General features: G+C 39.8%; 1 protein-coding gene across 4 annotated transcripts in view; it reads left to right on the top strand.

Annotated features, from left to right (window-relative positions):
* Window positions 1-21,582, top strand: part of LOC101849526 (WD repeat and FYVE domain-containing protein 3) — a 129,632-nt gene that overhangs the window by 95,513 nt on the left and 12,537 nt on the right. For all 4 annotated transcript variants that reach the window (XM_035968223.1, XM_035968222.1, XM_005092446.3 and 1 more), the window contains 20 exons: window positions 516-648; window positions 1,272-1,354; window positions 2,844-3,003; window positions 3,271-3,527; window positions 4,168-4,316; window positions 5,007-5,066; window positions 5,998-6,144; window positions 6,728-6,811; window positions 7,537-7,591; window positions 9,036-9,155; window positions 9,766-9,883; window positions 11,180-11,286; window positions 13,037-13,190; window positions 13,459-13,550; window positions 15,244-15,456; window positions 16,553-16,655; window positions 17,094-17,248; window positions 17,784-17,876; window positions 18,596-18,829; window positions 19,627-19,749. In XM_035968223.1, coding sequence (XP_035824116.1) covers window positions 516-648; window positions 1,272-1,354; window positions 2,844-3,003; window positions 3,271-3,527; window positions 4,168-4,316; window positions 5,007-5,066; window positions 5,998-6,144; window positions 6,728-6,811; window positions 7,537-7,591; window positions 9,036-9,155; window positions 9,766-9,883; window positions 11,180-11,286; window positions 13,037-13,190; window positions 13,459-13,550; window positions 15,244-15,456; window positions 16,553-16,655; window positions 17,094-17,248; window positions 17,784-17,876; window positions 18,596-18,829; window positions 19,627-19,749 — 2,640 coding nt within the window. The remainder of the gene's footprint in view (window positions 1-515; window positions 649-1,271; window positions 1,355-2,843; window positions 3,004-3,270; window positions 3,528-4,167; window positions 4,317-5,006; window positions 5,067-5,997; window positions 6,145-6,727; window positions 6,812-7,536; window positions 7,592-9,035; window positions 9,156-9,765; window positions 9,884-11,179; window positions 11,287-13,036; window positions 13,191-13,458; window positions 13,551-15,243; window positions 15,457-16,552; window positions 16,656-17,093; window positions 17,249-17,783; window positions 17,877-18,595; window positions 18,830-19,626; window positions 19,750-21,582) is intronic.

The raw sequence follows: 21,582 nt of genomic DNA, 5'->3' as shown, positions 1-21,582 counted from the left end.
CCTTACTATCGTCATTTTCCTCTACTTCTTTTGTATGTTTGTCACGCTCTTGTGACGCACTATTTTCGGGGTGCCTTGATAGTCAAAGCAGACTTCGTGCTGTTGAAGCTAGGGAGGTGAGCAGAGTAAGCCTGATTCCCTGTTGACATCCACCCCTTGGCGCTCATATGACCTTATGCAGTTGCGAGCGTCATAAAACCTCTACTAAAACTAAACTAAAAAAAAAAGAACCAGAAGTGACTCTTCCCAAATGCCAAAAACATCAACAATTTGACATTCTTATGATGTTTCACTATGCCTGTAAACATCAAACCAATCTGTGCTGCAGATTTGCCACAATCACAATTTTCAACCTCTTCTGTTTTTAATTTTGCTATAAAAATCCATTTTTACTCAAAATAAGGAATTTGGACATAGTTGCTACTGGCTTTCAGCTATGTGTATCAGCTCTGTTTGTGTGTAAGGTTTTTATTCTAGTTTTGTCATATCTGTTCATCGTTCTGTGCCCCCTGTAGGCCCAGAAGCACATGGAGAAATATCTTCTGGAGGACTGGAACCAGGTGGAGAGGGAACTACTGCGTGTGAGAAGTCTGTGGGGGCCTCAGGCTGCCTCACGCCTTGACAAAATGGTGCTGGACATGACTGAAGGTAAGCTGCTTCTGGAAATGACTGATGACTTAGGGTAAGCTGCTACTGGAAATGACTGATGACTTAAGGTAAGCTGGTGTTGGACATGACTGAAGGTGGATTTGACAAGGTGGGCATGACTGAAAAGAAACAAGCTGGGTTTCTTTTGTCTTTCCTTACATGGGAATATCAAGGTGTGTAGGCTATAGACTGCTGTTTTTACAGTATATTTGCTGTATTATGTTGGCCTGAAGTGCATGCTGTAACTGAAACCTAGAGGAAATGCTTGGATCAGGTACATTTGGTAGTTGTGTGTAAATGTCTTTTCTACCTAAGAAAACAGCCTTCAAAGAATAAATAAAACTGTCAGGAAGTGTTTAGTCACAGTACTTTCCAGTACAATGTATGTTTCTCCCTACTTCTACCGCTTATATCTGATAAATCAGGTCAGAGTGATGTCGATTTTAATAAATATATCAAATTCGAATACAGTTTACCGTGCTGCAACGTGATTTGCATCTCGGAGTTGCAGAATCAAGCTCAAGAACATTAATGTAAATTTACCTGTGTACTGGAAATGCTTCTTCCTTCCCACCTTACCCTTTATGAGTATTGTTCTAACTTTGTGATTCATTTCTCCTCAGGTCCCTTCAGAATGAGGAAGAAAATGATGAAAAACGACATGTTTTACATTCATTACCCTTACAGGCCCAACTTGGAAGAGAGTGTGAGTACAAAACAGACTCAGATTGTGTGGTTATGTTAGGAATTTGAGCTTTGTCTTCTTTCGATGACTTTTATAATTTATTGGAACCCTTAGGTCAGCTGATGATTCACTCATCTTTGAGTATTACCTGCTCTCCAGTTTCTGATATACTTGTCTCAAAACGGCCATCTCCTTTAAGTATTTTTGCAGGAGACAGGAAAGATGATTCTGTCACTATTCTTTTATTGTATATTGTAATTTGAGAGCTATTTTACATTATTTGTTTTACTTAAAGGGTTAGATTACTTGAAGATATGATACAGAACACTTTTATGTTCCTTGATTTGACATTGAAAAGGCAGCTTTTTTTATAGACTTCAGATTTAACCAATTTATACATATGCCCAATCTCTCATATATGTGGCATTCTTTTTTTGTGTGCTTTTTTTAACTCTTTAAACACTGAGTTTTTTTCCACCATTTCCTTGAGTTTTTTTCTACTGTCACCTAAACCTGGTGCTCTATGTCTCATTATAACCCCAAAAGTTTGCCTCCAACTTCTAAATTGCGGTAACAAAGGCTTAATCATACTAAAAAACTTGGACCGGGAATAGTTTTTTAAAAACTGCAAAAACCAGCACAAAATGAAAAGAAAGTTGTAACTAGTATCGGACGCAGCATGACCATTACTGTGTCAACATGCTTCTCTTTATTCAAACTTGATACTCAGTTTGAAAAAAGATAGTAATCAGATGGTTGGAAGGTTCTCTGGTAGGCCCAACTTCTTTATTTTCCCTGTGATGTTTCTGTTTGCCTTGCTCTAACAGACATATGATATGTGAGGCATCGTGGTGAAATAAGGCGCTTGTCAAAATAATGGAATCAAAGAAATTGACGATGTTTTTTTGCCAAACAGCAATTTTTTTCTTATTTTCTTTTTTTTGTCTTAACACCTTTCACATCCATATAAAAACACATTTCGGTATGGATTTTATTGAAAAACATTTATTAAAAGCACAAAAAATGTAAATTTTCAGTTTCCAAGGACTCTCAATCTAAGCAAATTCCCAAATTTTGGCACCCATTTTCTTGCTAGTTTTACCTCTGAAACCAGGCGACCCTGACTCCCCCTCAATCGCAAATATTTCAACCTATTCAACATTGATGGATATTTTTTTCACCAAAAGCAAGGCAAATGACAGGACAAGCGCCTAATTCCACATCGTGACACATATTTAGTTGATGTGCTTCTCTTAACACAAAGCTCAAAAAAGATAATACTGGAGGGGGTTGGAGGGTGCCACTGGTAGGTCGTACTTCTTTTCTTTCAATCTGCAGTTTCTGTTTGTCTGTCTTAATTTTTCCCTGCACTTAATGACCATTAGTGTGTTGATGTGCTTTTGTTTACTCAAACAAACAAAAAGAGATGATACCTTATTTTATCTGTCGCTAAGCTGGCTGGCACATTGGAGTCTATTTATGTTGAATGTGATATCTTGTTGTGTTCCAGCCTCTGAGGTACAAGATCGCCATCAGCCTGGACAGCAAAGAGTACTACGAGCACTTCTGGCCTCAGGGCATCCTGTGTATGGAGGCTGCCCCCATACAGAGCACACTAGACACTGACCTCATCTCCAGCGACAACGACGTCAGTTCCGGATCTCCTGATGGTCAGTGCAGGGGTGTTGTTAGTCTTAAATGTTTGAAGTCTGAGGGTTGTAACAATAGTTTTTAAGAACTAAAAAACTTAGAACATATCATATTTCATGTGTTAACAAACCTGTGGCACTGTAGCATAGAAATAAAAAACACAATTTTTAATACATACAGACGGTCTGATTGTGCTTAAACTTTTTGTTATGTATTGTTATTGTTCGTGGGGCCTTTATTGTTTTTCTCCTGTCCTGACTGAAAACTTTGCTGTTGCTGTGCTGCAGATGTGAACAACCTGAAGAAACTTCTGCCTCGCTCCATTAGCTCCAAGTCTGGGGGGGAGGATGAGGACAGTGAAGATCTCAGTCAGCTGGACAGCGGTCACGGCGTAGAACTTGACCGCTCTGAGAGTCTGGTGGACCGACCCGAGGGAGAGGGAGTGGTGGACCCAGCAGGGGAGAACAACTCGGATGTGCCTCCGTCCCCAGCTACCAAGGCAGATAACCAGACTATTCTGCACTTCATCGGGGAGAAGGAACAGGTAGGCGGCTGGTTAGGGGGTTCCTCTGAGGTTGCTTGGAGGGTTCCATTCGTATCTTCCTATTTTTTATTTTGTATCCTTCTTTTATTTGTCTTGCTTTTTGCCTACACCTTTATTAAGTCAGTTTGTGTCTCGAACTAAAACTTAACTAATGCTGCCATCGTAATCTTTAACATCTCATGGCAAAGTGTCTGTCTTCTAAGAAAGCATAGTCTCATTACCATAAATATGTAAAATGTTTGGTTTAGGTTGGACAGACACCAAAGACATTATTATTTTAACAGATACAGTTAATCATCCCGTTTAAAAGTGTATGCCTGTGTGTGTCCCCCGAAGCTGAGTGCATAGCGAGTTCAGACTCCAAATACTGTCAGTCATATATTGATTACACATCATTTATGTGGGTAGTCATTGGCGTGTGTTCTCAAAAAAAGACATATATTAATCTCCGCTTTAAAAGACAGAGTGCTGTTTCATGGTGACCAGCAGCTGCATGTTGATTTGTATTGATGTGATATTGTGTAATATGTAAAGTCAATAACTTTTTCTATGTATGTATTTATGTTTGCATGAATGCCGATGTACCCCAGATTACTCAATGAGATCAATAATGGTGGAATTATTTTTACATTTTTAACAGATCAGCCACATGTTCCGCTGTGCGCGCATACAAGGGCTGGACACGGCTGAAGGACTGCTACTGTTTGGAAAGGAGCATTTCTATGTCATTGACGGATTCACTTTGCTGAAAACAAAGGAGATAAAGGATATTGACTCTCTGCCATACGAGTAAGTCTGATTGGTTCAAGTTAACGCTTTGTTTTCATTGACCCTGTGTCAGGTATAGTTTATCAAACTACACTTCATTACTACAAATTATTTTTGTTTTTCGTATATGGGAGTTTGCTTATCTTTGTACAAGTTTTAATGTGTGTGGGTGAGAGAGACTGGTAGGAGACTATGAAGTAGTATTTGTTCTCAAGCTTTTTTTCTACTGTGAGTATAGAGTTAGTTAAATATCACTATTAGCAGCCATAAGACAGATTCTATTTCAGAATAATTAAGTTCTTTCTTATTATATCTTGGATTGTAGTGAAGTTTCAGCTGTTTTTGCCTGTTGTCAGGTAATTTAAAAAAAATTTTTGCTCTCACAAACAATCTTGGACAATCAGCAGTTAATTGGTTAACTGAACCAATGGATCAAAAACAACTATTACGACAATCTAGTTACTATTACAGCTGTATCATTCATGCAAGCTAAGGGTTATATTGAAGGATTTTGTCATCATTGACTCACAGCCTGAACATACAGTGCTCGCTAACTAGAAGAATTGGCAGCTTACTTTTGTTTCTATGAGAAACACTTTTGATTTTTGAACGGAAAGTGAGAACTTGTGGTGTAAAATGAATGAAGAAACATAATTTTTTTGACAAAACATAGCAGGCAATTATTGAGACCTTTCCTTGTTTCTTGTGCAGAATCCACGACCCGATCATTCCAAAGTCCTCTATGGGAACAGGCGGGAACCTGAAAAGAATGTAAGTTTTTATGATTTTATTAATCGTCATTTTTGTTTTTCATTGTCTCATTTTGTGTTTTGTGTTTTTCAGAGTACTGTTTATCTTCTCATTTTTCTCAGATTAAATTGCTGCTTTTCCGTCTCATTTGATTGAGTAAAGGAACTGGGCCTGGTTTAGGTATTGAATGTGTATGTTGGGTGAAATGTAATGTCTAAGTCTTTGCAAAACATTGAAATGGTGAGGGGAGAGAGGAGGAAAGATGGCTGTTTGTTGTTTGAAGATCAGTGATGGTGAACCTGATAGTCAGACCTGCCATGCTAACTTTTTTTTTCGTGAGTTGATAGTTTTGCCTGCCTGAGAAAATGCATGAATTTTCTGCTCTGGGGTTCTTCTGTCTTTTGACGGAAGGAAACTAATTTTATGTCTTTAAGTAATGCATTCTTTACTCACTCTCCCTTCTTACCTGTTGTTGAGGGGTAAGAAATAGGCCCCATGCACAAGAGCAGGGAGTGTAACCACTTAAATTGTAGAAAAACACAGAAACATCTCTGCTGGGATGTGCATGTGATTTAATATTAAATTTTATGTATTGGCTCCACCATTTGTCCTACTTCCTTCGTTGCTTTAGTCCCTTGGTTATAATCCCTTGGCTTTGTACTGTTGTTTTCGAAGAGACCTCCTTGTGGCTAGATGGGAGTTACGCTAATTAAAAAAAGGTAAATTTGATAAGTACTTTATTGATCTCTCAGAGAATACGACCTTGTCAGAAAGTGGTAATTACAAAGTTGAGACACAGGATGTCAACGTTAGCTTATGCTGATGAGAAATGAATATATAAGTTCACATCAGTGAGTGAGCTTTGAATTTGCAATCCCATAATCCCAACGTGATACGGCTGGAGTTGACTGGACTTCTCTCTCTCTCTCTCTCTTTTCCCCCCTACCCTCAGGTACAGCCGGTTTGCCTATGATGACATCCGAGAGGTCCACAAACGTCGCTACCTGCTGCAGCCAATTGCAATTGAAGTCTTTTCTGGTGACGGCCGCAACCACCTTCTAGCTTTCCCACGCAAGATTCGGAACAAAGTGCTGGCAAAGTAAGTGTTTATAGAGGAAGGGAAAGGGAGATTGGTTATATATCTCTGCATGGTGCTTTATGGGTTGAAAGTTGGCATTATGTGCAATGGGACTCAAAAGTACCTTTTCTTTTTCACTGTATTTTTTAAAACACACATATTGAAATGTTTGAAAACCTTTTATACCGCTTGAATTAAGTTTTTGTTTTTACTATAATTGATTGGTCCATTGATGTTCAACCTTTTGTCTAATGGCTTAAAACTTTCTGTTGTCTCATAGAGTAGTGTTTAGACTGGAAGGGGGGGGGGAGGTAGGGTAGCTCTGATGTTGTCAAGTGCTAGATGATGGGGAAATGTGATGGTTCTTTGTCTTATACAAGTAGGCAACTAAGGGCGCCACTGGTAGGTTGTACCTCATTTGTTTTATCTGCTGTTTCTGTCTGGTGATCACGCTATTCCCAGCAGTAAATGGCTGTTGTTGTATCAATTTGCTTTTTTTTAAAAACCATAATAAACCAATTCTTTTTCATATGTGTGGTCAAACAAGGAGCTTATTTTATTAATACTTTTACTGAAAAAAATGTGTTTTTCTCTTATGTTCCAGATTCCTGTCTGTGGCTACTGCCATGACAGACAACGCTCAACACTCAGTTTCTGGACAAAGACAGAATGCTAAAGTGGAGACTGGGTAAGTGGGGACACATACTGACCGATTGTAAATGTTTTACACCTCACTTTGACTCAGTTTAGATCATTTAGGTGGCGGGTACCATTACGTTAGAGATGTAAGGAGATGTGTGCTGAGTTGTCCTAAAACTTGCTTGGTTTGACTCCTTTCCTGGTTGGCTGTAAGCCATATTTCCTGTAAGTTCTGTACTGTGACCCTGAGCTAAGAGATTTTTTTCTTTTTCACTGATAGGGCTGAATGTTGTTGTTTCAGTTTATTGAACTATTCAGTTTTCCTTTCTCCGTCTACCTCACAACACTGAGGATTATCTAAACAGCAGTGATTTCGGTTAATGTCATGGGTTTTGGATTTTCTTTCATGGTAAATCTTTAATTGTGAATTTTTCTCCCCCATCCACATAATTTGGTCTTTTAGGAAGTAGGCTGTTTCAACCCTGTCTGTTAGGCCAACCCACTAAGCAATAGTCCAGCTGAAAGACATATGCGATAAAATAAACTGCCCCAAACAGGAACTGAACTTTTGTTCCGTACATTCAAGGTGAACCTAACCATTGCATCGTTTATTCAGCCCACTATTACTCCTCTTTCTTTCTTCCCTTTGGCTCACAGAAATCAATGCCTGCTGCACTTTCCATCTCAGTGACCCCATTCCTGTAGACCAGAATGTACAGAATCAATAGAGTTAATATAACAACTTAAAATGAATTAAAAATTTTTATTTTTCAGAGGTGGAATTATCAGCAACTTGATTGGAGAAAAATCTGTCACGCAGCGGTGGGAGGTAAGGAAAAAAATTTGGAGATGTATCTAAAATTTGGTAGCACTGTTATGGTTGTTGATGGTCAAGAAAAAAAAAAAATTACTACCCCAGAGCCTATTCTGTTTATGTCTATCTGAATGTTTCTGTTAGAATCCCATTTTATTGGAGGTATTTCTCAAAATATCAATTATGATTTGTTTTGTTTTTTGTGGGTTTTTTCATTTCTCTAGCATCTTCCCTCTGACGGTATAGTTTTTATGTCATTGTTACCTTTCATCATTGCCTTGTAGACCCAGCTTAAGGGGGCTCTCGTGGCTTAATGGTTAAGGTGTTGGTCTCTCATTCAAAGGTCGCGGGTTCGAATCTGGGTAGCGACGGAAAAATTTTCTTTTCTAAGATTGTCTCTTTTCACCTCTTTTCCTGCTCTCTAGCAATGTGCTGTCATCTGCTTTTATCTCCTCTTTCTGCCCTCACCTCCTCACCCCCTTTGCCCCCTCCTCTGGACTCCGGACTCTTTCTGCGGCCTTTTTACTGCTACGCCTTGGCTCCCTCTCACTGCTGTCTTTTAGCCACACCTCTGATCTTGTGGTAGGAAAGATCTACACCTAGCCTTCTCAGACGAGGGCTAAAAATCTTGGAGAGCCCATGTGCAAGTTGTGCACATTAAAGATCCCTTGGTAATCTAAAATCGATAAGAGTAAGCTTCGGCCGCATCTCGGGCAAAATTCAAAATTTCCTATCAACTGAAAAAGTTTATTGTGTCCCGCGCGCTCATATGACCTTATGCAGTTGTGAGCGCAGTAAAACACTTATCAAATAATAGACCCGGCATATGCAGCCATATGTCATAGGTTCACCACAGTGTCATAGGTTCTCTACAAGGTGGAACCAGGTGTCCAAGTCCATGTTCTTTTGATTTGATGGGGGGGTTTTCAGTTCACTATGAATACACCAGTCATTGCTGGCTGATCACTGTCCTAGATCAAAGATTCTCTGGTTTAAAAACCAATGTAGTCGTGGATCTAAGTTTTGATGCCCAGAGCCTTTCTGGTACTGGAAGTAGAAATAGATAATTTGAGTGTCTTTTTGATGTATTACTCCTGGAGACATTTTTAATATTAAAAAACGTTCCTTGATCAGGGTCAGTCTTCCTTCATGTTTGTGTGGTCATCGAGAGTTTCTAGTTTACACTCATATTGTCTCCTTGGCTTTCATTAAAGTTTTTTTCTAGTTTGTCTTTTCCTCTATATTTTAGTTTTTCCCAAGTTTTCTCTTGGGTAAGAGGATGACTGGAGGGTGCCTGTGGTATGTCCTATTTGTTTCCTTTCCCTTTTTTTCTGACTGTTTGCCTTAGCTTGTACCCACCTGAAATTACCATCATGTTGTCAAACTGCTTCTCTTAAAACACACCAAAAAAAAGATTCACTCGAATAATTGCAGTTATTCTTTTCTGTTGTGATTCCAGAAAGGAGAGATTAGCAACTTCCAGTACCTGATGCACCTGAACACTCTGGCTGGACGCTCGTACAACGACCTGATGCAGTACCCAGTCTTCCCTTGGATCATTGCTAACTATGACTCAGACGTACGTACTCTTGTTGGTTCAAACACACCCAGAAATTTACATTCGCTCCTCCTGTAAGTAAAAGGGGATATATTTTATTGTTCCTTCCTCTGAACTGATTGACAATATGGTTTCTCCAGCTTTTGCGAAGCAAAAATATACAGAATGGTTTTGGAAAACTGCAACAGTCACCCAAACTTCGATATTTTAGGGAGGTTTGAAAATACTACAGGTTATATTTTTTATGAGTCTGCCATTTATTTTCTTGTATTGTTTCCCTTGTGTCTGTGACACTTAATAACCTCACGCACGAAATGTTTTAAAGTAGCGCACTGAGTGCATTCATAGAAATCATCGTAACTTATCATTTCTTTGGTAAAATAAGTGTGCGACCCCCTCAGAATGTGTGAAAATGGAAAGGCTACCTGGATTTAAAAGTTAATAGAATGCGAAGGAGGTAAAGATTGTGCGAAGTATTAAGTTGACTTGGGGACTAAGAATATGGGTGGCTATAGCACCAAGTCATCTGACAATGCTGCATGCAATAAGGTCTATCTTTAACCAACACAACTGGAATGCATAAAGAAGGAGTTAACTGACACTCACAAGTCTCACTTCTTCAACTCCTCAGGAGCTGGATCTCAACAAAGCAGCCAACTTCCGGGACCTGTCCAAACCCATGGGAGCCCAGACACCTGATCGGCTCAGACAGTTCATGAAGAGATACAACGAGTGGGACGACCCACAGGGTAAGCACATTTTTAGATTTTTTAAAAGATTTAGTAGAGGTTTTACGGCGCTCGCAACTGCATAAGGTCATATGAGCACCAAGGGGTGGATGTCAACTGAGAAGTCCTAACAGGGAATCAGACTTACTCTGCTCACCTCTCTAGCTTCAACAGCACAAAGTCTGCTTCAACTATCAAGGCACCCCTGAAACAGCGGTTCACAAGAGTGTGACGAACATACAAAAGAAGTAGAGGAAAATGACGATAGTAAGGATTAGGAAAGAAAAGGCAACAGTTCCCTGTTGTAGTTCAGGCACAGTTATGAGACTTTGTTGGATCTGCCCATTTACAATTCTACTGTGCATTATAACGAGAAATGTCCCCCCTTTGGGAATGACCTAAAGACACTTCAGTCAGTGGCACCGCCCTGGGGGCTAAGCACATTTTTGCACTACATAGATAGTACATCCAATGCCTGCCTTGTTTTTATCACAGAAACTTCACATTTTCTTTTAGAGAGAAGAAATGTTTTAAGGTTCTTGTGATGTATTACTGAAGTAAGAATGGAAATTAAATCCAGTATCAAATTTTATTGTCTTTTTTTGTATTGGTGGAAGAAGGAAAAGAAATTTGAGAACCCATCTGGTGGTCATTGGAGTTAATGTTAAGGTTAGCTTTTCTATGGGATTTCTGCTTTTGTAACATGTACGAGACTCTGTTTTTTTCGGAAGTGTGTCAAGTTTATTTGTTAAGGCTTTCCATATGAAAGGGTCTTTGGGTGGGAATGTATTTTATTCAGTGTTTAAGGGTTTTCTAGGTTTGTGAAAGGCCAGTATGTCATAAATGTGACAGGTTGAATGTAGTGTGGGGTGTGGCTGGATCTATTTTATGAATTAAAGTAGACCAGTTAAATATCGAATTGAAAACAAAAGAAAAGAGTAAAGTCAAACCTGCTCTAACCACCACTAGCCCAACATATACAAATCCTTCCCATTTCCCCCCTTTCGTTTTTTTCTATATCATAATTACACTGTCCAAGAGGACCGTCTGTCAAAGATGACCAATTTTCTTCTTGACAGTGGGTGGTAATCTTGGACTGATTAGAGTTTACCAAAATGTTCATTGAGAGTAATCATTTTAAGTTATGATTAAGAAGTTGCACAAGCAAGAAGAAGAAAGGAAATAATGAAAGAAAGATCCTTTGGACAATACATCATGAATTGACCTGGCTGTGGCTCCAGGTATCAAGGGTATTGTGGATTTGTACAAAAAGAGTTAAGGAAGGTTATTTCAATGGTTTGATTCTTCTTCCCCCAGGAGAGACGCCACCATACCACTACGGCACTCACTACTCCTCTGCCATGATTGTGGCCTCCTACCTTGTTCGCATGGAGCCATTCACTCAGCACTTTCTCAAGCTACAGGTACTGAAAATGGAAACAAAAGGGGGAAAGAAAATCTGAAAGAATAAAGAAAAATAAAAAATTATGTTTTATTCTTCCCAGTTAGAAAGTTTATTTTTTTAAAGTGTCTCTGTGTTGTAATGGAGCTCCCTCTCTCTCCTTTTGGGAAGCAGAGGGGTAAAAAAAGGATTATTTTTTGTCCCCATAAGCTATGCACAACTTTGATGTTGAAAATGTGCTTGTATCATTCGCACAGAAGCACTCTCTATTCATAGTAAATATTTCGAGCCTATAATAGATCTCTGCTATGTGAAAGAAGGCTGGCAGGAGGCTTAGTGTCATTCACTTCCTTTGCTTTTTTTTCTTTATTTTTTTCTTTTGTTTAGTATGTTTACTTCATGCTGTTGGCAGTTCCTTTTATATAACCAGCGGCAATAGAAACTTTCCACTTTGTTTTTTGTAATTGTGCCTTAGTTCACTTGAGTAAGTGAGCGAAATTTTGCACATCACGCCATGTACCCAACGAGGACTCTACGCTGATCTTTTTCCTGAACAAAAATTTAACCTTGTGGTCACGTGACTCACATTTTTGCGACTTAAGCTCCACCGAAATTATGAAATCGTCAAAATTGTGTTTAGATCAACACATCAGCGATTTTAGAACGGAAAAAACAAGTTAGATAGACATTCCAGCTGGCTTTTGTCAACTTAAATTGCTTTACAAGATGCCAAAGTTAAGCCCCGAGGCGCGCTGTTAGACAATTTGAACACTCCAAGCTATACTATCGGCCCGTAGAGAGCGCGAATGCTTCATTACTCCCACTCTACCATCAATATCCTGAAAGATTCGTTCCAAGACACTGGAGTTACACCTGACAGACCAAGACCAGGCAGACCACAGGTCGATACCGCCCAAGAAGACAGACAAACACTGCTCAGGTATCTTTGAGGTCTCTTTCTCACAACAACCAGCTCTGCACTCCAATTTCATACAAACGCTGAAAGAGTATCAGCGATAGAAGGATACAACGGCATTAAAACACATTCGGACATCGAGCAAGGCGGCCCTGAAATGACCAACGTTTGCCATCTTTCCAATAATTACTCATGAACTGACCTGGCCTAAAAGGTAGCTCCCAAAACGACAGTAAGATTGTGCAACGACTGGGATAAGCTTTGATTCAAGAGTGGAATTGACTGCCACAACAATTAAATAAAATAAGAAACAAAAAACTGACTCAATCAATGCACAGAACATGCCAAGCTTGCATCATTGCAAAGGGCTACAATGCTCATTACTGACGTGAAATTTTGAAATCAAGGGGTACAAGTTTGTGCTCAACACTGTGCCACACTTGATCAAGAAGTAAATGGTAAAACACTTCTTGACATACTTTAAAATATGTCTGTGTCAGTTTGTGTTTTTTTATGTCAAATAAAGCCACAATACTGGCTTCTTTCCAGGTGGACAGTTTCTATTGCCGCTGAGTATAGTAATCGAAATGTAGTTGTGGAATTGGACCTTCTTGCTAGTGGCAGTATTGTGTTAACAGCGTATTTTTATGTTCAAACCAGAAAAGTAACGAGTTCGTTTTTAATGTAGCATAATGTTTTGAAACTCCTTCTGTGTTTTCACCTCTTTCCTGGAACAATGCCCCCTTCCCCCTACCCCCTCTTTTTCATTACTTGTTTTTGTCTCTTTTATTCCATCCTGTAATCATGTCTTGTTAGTTTTGTAAACACTATCTAAGAAATCATCATTTATTCTCAGGGCGGTCACTTTGACCTGGCTGACCGAATGTTCCATAGCATCCGAGAGAACTGGTTGTCTGCATCCAAGAACAACATGGCCGATGTGAAGGAGCTCATTCCAGAGTTTTTCTATCTTCCCGACTTTATGCTGAACAAGAACAACTTTGACCTCGGTGAGCTACTTAAATATATCAAGCCCATCGATACCTCAGTGGTAGTTCTTAACTTTTTTTAAAAATGTTCTGTCCATGTTATATTTTTTTTAAAAGACAGTCCAATTTTTTTAATGTACTGCATATCTGAGTTTCAAAGCGCTTGCTCCTTACTCAGTGGCCTATAGAGCTGTTGAGGAAAGTACAGAAGCTGTTTTAATTGTTACAATTAATGTTATGCGTCTCATGTAATAACCTTTACCACATGGTCATGTTTTCTCTGTTCCAGGTGCCAAGCAGAATGGTGTAGCCCTTGGTGATGTCATCCTGCCTCCATGGGCCAAGGGGGACCCAAGAGAGTTCATCCGAGTGCACAGACAGGTAGTGTACAAGAACATCTCATGCCGTATTCCGCTCACTGAAGCGTTACATGTAGTGTGATAGTTCTCACAGTGTAGAAGTTTTTGTTTGGTACAACATGGATAGTTATTTAAGAGGCTGGACCTCGAAATTTATTTCCTTTTAATATAACTGAGCCAGGTAGGTCAATATTCATAAAATCTCCTCCGTGATACAAATATGAAATAGCCCACTTGAGATTTGAACCAGGATCACCGGGGCCATGGCGTGGTACTGAGCTAATGGTCTGCAGACGAGAGATGAGGAGATTCAGATATCTTTCTCTTGAATTGCCTGGTAGTATGGGTTCTCCAAAGGATCTGGTAATAAATCGGACGTTTCTCCTCTTGTTATTTCTCTAAATTGATTTTGCCAACACTGAATTGCCGTTATTGTGTACTTCTCTTTGTCTCTGAAAAAGTTCATCAGCTGTTAAGACGTAAAATCTCAATGGAACTTCCAATACTACCAACAAAGAGTAATACAGTTTTATATTTCCATTGAAATTGTATTTCTTTAAAACACCTCTAGCATATGAATATTTTTGTTTATCTCCATAGTTAGCAGTGCTTCCACTCTTCCGTATTTTTACGGAAATCCGTACTTTCTGCTAGTTCCGTACTTGTTCCTCCATCATTATCAACTCCCTCTGTAAAAATCTGCGACAGCGTATTACTACCGAAATTCCGTAGCAAAAGATCCGTACTCGCCTTCATACTTCGTATTGTCTTGTAGAAGTTACTGATATTTACGGTAATCCTCTCTGCAATAGTTAATGTTATAGAAACCTGCCAGATTGCGCATTTCCTGCAATCGGACATTATTCCGCTATGCCCCTTGCGTTCATTGCGGGTTGGTCAGCAATACTTTTTTAACATGTAGATTGATCAAAATCTGTGGTACTTTTTATGCCACGTTCCTCCTTTCTATCTTTCCCTCATTCCGTCTGTCTATCTTCGGATTTTTGCCGCGGCTGGAAAATCTGCGCGTTGATCAAGTATATTGACATGTGATCTTAGACAGAAAATTACTGTCAGAAAGAAACTTTTTTTTCTAATTTATTGTCTAGGTCTAGAGAAATTATTAGTGCGAAGATTCTATAGCACGGGAGCACGAAAAGGGCCGTGATGAAAGACATTTGTTCTTAAACTACTAAAATCAAGAATTATTCAAAGTGGTGTTCCGAGGTTGTGACATGCGACATTCAGACGTGAAAATTAAGGTATACGCTGGGTAACTATTGTGGAGGTGCATATCTATTCCGTATTCCCAGGTTTGCTTTCTATCAATGGTGCAATGACAAATTAATTGAATTATTGTAGCAATGGAAGAGGAACCTGCTTTTAAACATTGCCAGCAATGGAAAGATATGTTGTGAAGAAATCAAACAAGACAAAATCTTGGTGAAAAAATAGGTAGTATGGGTTGTTGGCAATATCTTCAAACAGGCTCCCAAATGCCATTTTGAACCCTCTAAAAGTACTAAATTTCAATTTCTTCAGGGGATTCGCCCCCAAACCCCCCGGCAGAATTTTCCTTACTTTTCAGCTTCAGCTGGTGGAAGCCCTGAGTTAGCATCAACATTATACATCGCCATGGTACCTCTTTCTCTGCCAGTCGCCTCTTTTTTTATTGAAGGCAAGCACACAATTGACTAGTTCCCTCTCATTCCCAGGCTCTGGAATGTGACTACGTCAGTGCTCACCTCCACGAGTGGATCGATCTGATCTTTGGCTTCAAACAGTGCGGCCCGCCGGCGGTGGATGCGGTCAATGTGTTCCACCATCTATTCTACGAAGGCAATGTTGACATCTACAGTATCGACGACCCGCTCAAGAAAAATGCCACCATTGGCTTCATCAATAACTTTGGCCAGATTCCGAAACAAGTATGAAAATGCTTCTTTTTTTTTTTTAAAGTAGGTTACACCACTTCATGTTCTCCCCTTCTTTCAGACACTGTCCTGGTTTTTTTCCATTGATGTTTCTGGTGTTTCTGACTGTCCGTCTTGCTTTTATCCTGCACTAGCTAACAGTCATTGTGTCTGTTTGATTCTGTTTATCTTGAATGAACTTTTTTGCCTGTTTTGAAGGAGCTCACCCGAGTCTGTTATGTAATGGTTTAGGTTCTTTGCTGTTGCATGCTTAAGTTGTAGGCAGAAAATGTGAATTCGATTTCCTGATGAGGACCTTTATTTTTTCAGCTTTCTCAGTCTTTCTGCCCAGAAACTATATCCCACAAAGTGTGGGTTGGTCCTGACAGGCAAGGTCACAGGGACCTGACTTCTAAACGATCTGAAATTGTGTTGAATCTATTGCTGTCATTAGAGGAATTCTTATGTGCTCTTATGCTTCATGAAATCGTTTGTCCAATTTATTATATGTCTCAATGCTGTGTCCTGTTCAGAAATAGATGATAACCAATTGTGTCATAGTACTCTGAATATCTGACTGATGGACGTTGATGAATACAACAGAAATAGATCAGTTGTGCACATCTTATCCTTTATTGTTGGACATTGGAGCGCTTGCCGTAATCCAGGAACTCTAGCCATATTATGTGGGCTAATGCAACCCAATGCTTAAAGATTCCTTAGGGTAAATGTGACCTTGACAAGGGCCAGTCCTGGGTCTAGCTTTCTTTTTTGTATTCTTTTCCTCTCCTCTTGACAGATTAAGGGATTTTTACTGTTTTTGGAAACCATTGTGATACGTGAAAACTATAATTTTCAATGCAATTGAATTTATTTTTATTTTCCACCGCGTCCCACAATTTTGAAAAGAATGCAAAATGGTGGTTAGTGAATGAGATACAAAAATGATAGTGCTTAAGTGTTTTTTTACAAATTTCTCTGAGTCTGGAGATATAAGCCTAGATGAAATAAAAAAAATTGTTGTTGTTCCAGTCTTGAGATGATGAAGAGAAGATGGCTATGGTAGTGGCAATGAAGATGATGACTGTGCAGTTTACTTTCCATTTTTCAGCTGTTCAAGAAGCCACACCCACAGAAGAGGCTGAACATCCCTGTGAACCCACTGTTCTTCCACCATGTGGACAATCTGAAGCCTTCCATGCAGCCAGTCAAAGGTAGTCTTCCTTTGTCTTTTCATTTCCGTACACCAGTGAGAAAACACATGCAATTATCCCTTCTTTTTTTCCCTCCAGATCCTAACTTTTGTAATGAGGAAAGAAAACACTTTATTCAACTTGAGTAATTTGAGTTATAAGAATTGATTATTGTGCTGAATGTAGGTATATTTCTCCAACGGAGAAAATAAATGATGTGATTTCTCTTTTGGTTTTCAGGAAATGATTGATTTCAGGCAGGGACCATAAGTCAAAATTCAAATGTTGAGCTCTCTGGAATTGGAAGGAGGAGGCAACACTCACATTATTCTCTACATTTATAGGTTCTAAAATATTACATGTATTTTTAGAAAAAATTGCCAGCCTTTGATATTGTTCTTATTATAACTTTGAGTAATGCCAATGATAACCCATGCACATTGTATCCTCGCCCCCCAGAGCTGAAGGGTGCGGTTGGTCAGATCCACCAGGCTGACAAATACCTCCTGGCTGTGGAGCAGAACAAGGTGCTGATACCTCCCACCTACACCAGGTACCTGGCCTGGGGCTTCTCAGACCAGAGCGTGCGCATCGGACCGTACGACTCAGACAAGGTGAGGGAGCAATGGGCTTATGCACTGACACCGATCTCTTTTAGCTGGATTGTAAAGATTCAAAGCGCAAACTGTCTTTTCTTTTTCAGATATAAACATGTAACTTAATGGATCCTTGCAAAGATGTTTATGAATCAGTAAGGGTTAATTGGAGAGATTGTTTGACTTCCATCATCGACAGTGTTCTATTGAAAGTTGGTGTTCTTTCATTAATAAGCATCTTGAATAACCTGAATAATGCTAAAAGGTTTATCACTCAGATTTGAGAACTTGGGCATACTCATAAGTATTTTGTCTTCACATATGCCTGATCACTTTTTTTAAAGGTTTTGAATATAGAGTTTGGAGGTTCAGTGATCATGAATTGTGTTATTTTTCTTTTCACCTTTGATAAACAAATCGTAATAAAGTGGTAGGTTTGTGTTATGAAATACTTTTAAGTTTTAAAAAAGTTTGTGGCTTTTGTGTGAAAAAGTTTGCCAGTTATGCTCCCTTCCGAGCCAGGAAATGTCACAAAACTCCTGCTGTTCCTCAGGCCATTTCTGTGTTTGAGGGTCTGGACAATGGAGAGATCCTGTGTGCTGCTTGTCCAAATGACAAAATCTTTATCACTGGAGGAACCAGCTGTGTAAGTACTACATTCCTATTCTCCCATTTTCACATTTTTTCTTCTCATAGCAAGCCACTGAATCAAGTGCTGAAATGTTAAGGCATGTCACTTTATTGCAGAATGTTTATCTATTATTTGTGTTTTGCAGATGTATTGGGTCCAAAAGAGGCTCCAAAAGAAATGATGAATATACTTTCTACCCCCTTCCCCCTATCCTGCTTTTTGCCAAATGCACTCCCAACCATCTCAACCTTCCCTCCTGCCACAAATCAGAGGCAGAAAGTGTTTTCTTACTGTGGTTTGTAGTTATGAGTTGTCTTTGTAGGTGAGTCGGGAGTCTCCCTGCGTCTATGCTACATACAATATGGATTGGGCTGAGGTTGTTTTCAGGGTACTAACAATTAAAGTGGCCAAAGTTTGGAATACTTCAAATATGTTTACTGTTTGGCAGAGAGACTGGCATGATGGGAATCATAGGATCAAGATCTCAAATGTATAACAAGGTTGTTTTCACCCCATTGGCAGGAGGACAAGCCTGAATGGGGTCTTCATTTACAGGCTCTTCTGCGTGGTGAACACATGCCTCAGAGTGTGATGTTGTAAATCTTCCAGTCGATCAAAAGAAGCTCAGGGCAAACAGTCCTGCAGACTCATGGAGCCGGCACTCAAAGGATTATGGTACTATGCATTCTTTGAGACGGACAATGTTGATTCATCGTTGTATGTTCTGGTTTCAGGTGGTGAATGTGTGGGAACATTCTAGCAAGGACCGCAAGGCAACGCTGAAGCAGCCTTTGTACGGACATACGGAGCCCGTCACTTGCCTCACAGCCTCTGCTGCTTACAGCCTCATCCTCAGTGGCTCCCGGGATCGAACCTGCATCCTTTGGGACATGAGCCGGCTGGTGTTTGTGCATCAGTTGAGAGGGCATGTGGCACCAGTTGCAGCTGTGGCGATCAATGAGCTTACTGTAAGTTGTAGTGTGTCATGACATCAAAGTCTTAGCTTAATTTTGTAAGTTTTAGTGGTTTATGATGTTAAAGTCTTAGCCTGTAAGAGTTTTTCGTAAGTTGTAGTATTTCATTAAGTCAAATTAGCCTAAAAGAGTTTGCTGAAAGTTTTAGTGTCTCATTATGTCAAAGCCATAGTCTAAAAGAGTTTTCCGTAAGTTGTAGTGTGTCTTAATGTCAGTCTTAACTATAGAAAAATACTCATGAGTTTTAACATTTCACAAAGTTAAAGTCTTGTGTCTCTTCTTTCTAAATGCAACTACAAAGCGTCATATTCTTTCTGATTTAGCATTTTGGTCCCATTGGAACAAACATATTACAGACCCAGTAGGGAAGTAAGTGCTACCATTCACATATTTCCATCTCTGCCTTTTGTCATGTACTCATTTGCAAACTGGTGTAATTAGAAAGTCAAAGTAAAGAATTTTTATCAAGTAATTATATTTTACGCAGCAGAGCAGTGAATTGTTTTCGTGATCACAGGATTGTGAATTCAACATCTTCACCAATTGATAAAGATGCAACTGCATGTGTTTATCATGCAAAACTCTCGTCAGAATTAGGATGAGATTGAAGCAAACCAAAGTTTTATATTTACTGTCGCATATTCTGTAATCCCAAAGGTCATGTGGGCACTGAGGAGTGGGTTTGGAAATTGCACTGTAATACAACTTTCCATAATGCGCCGTTGCTGTGGCTGATGCCAGTAAGGTTTTCGTCTGACTCTTGGATGTGATGTTTTCTCTCCCTTCCCCAGGGCGACATAGCCACCTGTGCTGGTACATTCCTCCATGTGTGGAACGTGAATGGGGAGCCTATTGCTAGCGTTAACACTTCCACTGGCCGTAACCAGCAGATCTTCTGTGTGGCTCTGTCTCAGGTAGGTATTTATGTGCCCAATGTTGAGCGGTCAGACTCTGGATCATGTATGCATGTACAGTGAAAACCGCTTCATCCGAAATCTGCAGGACCACCAGATTTTCTTTGGTGTAGCTGGGTTTTGGTATAGACAGGGCTGCCTAAATCTACCTATTTTTCCGGTAGATACCGATTTTGGGCCTGTTCTACCGACATACCGATAAGGTGTCAAAACTACCGGATTTTCGATGGGCGCCGAAAGAAAAAGAAGAGAAAAAAAAAACCGTTCTGCCGTGCTTCCAATCTTCTTTGTTTTTGTGTCAATCCGTACATTCCGAAAGTTCCGTACTTGTCGCATCATCATATCAACCCCTTGCGTTAGAGAGAGAGAGAGAGATAAGCACTTGCCTCCGTAACTTGTCAGAATTTACGTCAACTCTCGGCTATAAGTTGTGGCCTATTAGAAAGTGCCAGATCGTGCATTTCGTACCCTCGACCATAGTCTATCTGTGCCGTTCAGTCGGCAATAGTTTTTCACGTGTATATCGGCTAAAATCTGTCTACTCACGATAGATAATCTTCCTCCTTCCTTTCATCCATTCATTCTTTCTGTCTATCTTCGGGTTTTTGCTGCGGCTGGAATATCTGTCCGTTTAATTCAAAACCAAATCTGAAAAGGCTACTGAGTTCATATTTTACCGGTCGCGTTTGTGATACATTTATTACGTTCGGCGTTCCCCAGTCCGAGAGTACGTTTCACGCAAATAAACGGCTATGGCTGCTAGCTGAAGTGTAAGTTTTAATACCGATACTGAGACTCCATCGGGAAAATCAAAATCTACTTTCGCTTTCGTAAGCACTGAGATTATTGTCCGGTGATAGTTTGACGTAACGTTAGATTTACAGTAACCGTTAATAAAAAATTGTAACATGCAGTTTGTGTACAAAAAAACAGTGTCACCATACAAATTAAATTGATACTCTCACTGTTGTCACTAAAATGACAAAAAAGAGAATTAGCGTCCTCCGATTTCTAGATTGTCGGGCCCGTCATCGTGACCGGTCAATGAACCTACAGTAGGGCGCGTTGGCATCGTGTGGGTACGGCATGAGTAAGGGACCGGCCGGCGGTTGTTGGAGTAATTGAAGTTCATTCAAAGTAGGAGCGTTGCTGCAGGGCTTTGGAATTGAGGGGAGGTGTTTGACAAATAAAATCTACGGCAGCAAGATAAGGCCGCGGTGCAAGAAACTGATGCTAAAATAAAAACGATTAGTGGAAGTGGTTTTGACATTCGACAATCGAGTGCGTAAATGAGGGAACAGGCTTGATGATTGTATATTCAAGGTTGGTGTTCCCGGATTTGTCAGAATATGTCCATGATGACAAATTGAATTGTGATGAGGAAATGTCATTTTCAAACCCCGGAAAGCTGTATGTTGGATGCCTATGCATCAGGATGGCGTGTTGCTGATTAAAAACTGGTACTGTGATTTAGCATTTTGAAAAAAATCAGTACTTAGTCCATGATGCAGTGATTCACTGATTGCCAGGTTTTCAGCATCATTACATCCCACACTCTCACTGTCCTTCCAGCTCCGGCTCTCAGTACACGCTCTCTTCTATTGTCACTTTTTGCTTTGCCGTGAGCTTAACCATAAAGGTTTTGATATTAAGTTTTGTCTTGCATGCTCTTTCAAATCGGTGATTGCTGAAATCAAACTTGATGGTTTTGGCAGTTGATGTTCTTTTTGCCTCTCCTCAGGCCCAGATCAGAATTCATTTTGTATTTTTAGGGCAAAAACTAGTTAAAATTGTCTGTGATACTTAAGTCACAAAAGACATCAGTTTCCTATG

Source organism: Aplysia californica, unplaced genomic scaffold, assembly GCF_000002075.1.
Source record: "Aplysia californica isolate F4 #8 unplaced genomic scaffold, AplCal3.0 scaffold00046, whole genome shotgun sequence".
Classification (NCBI taxonomy): domain Eukaryota; kingdom Metazoa; phylum Mollusca; class Gastropoda; order Aplysiida; family Aplysiidae; genus Aplysia; species Aplysia californica.
The sequence above is the reverse complement of the archived record's forward strand: the minus strand, read 5'-3'. Positions and strand labels throughout refer to the sequence as shown.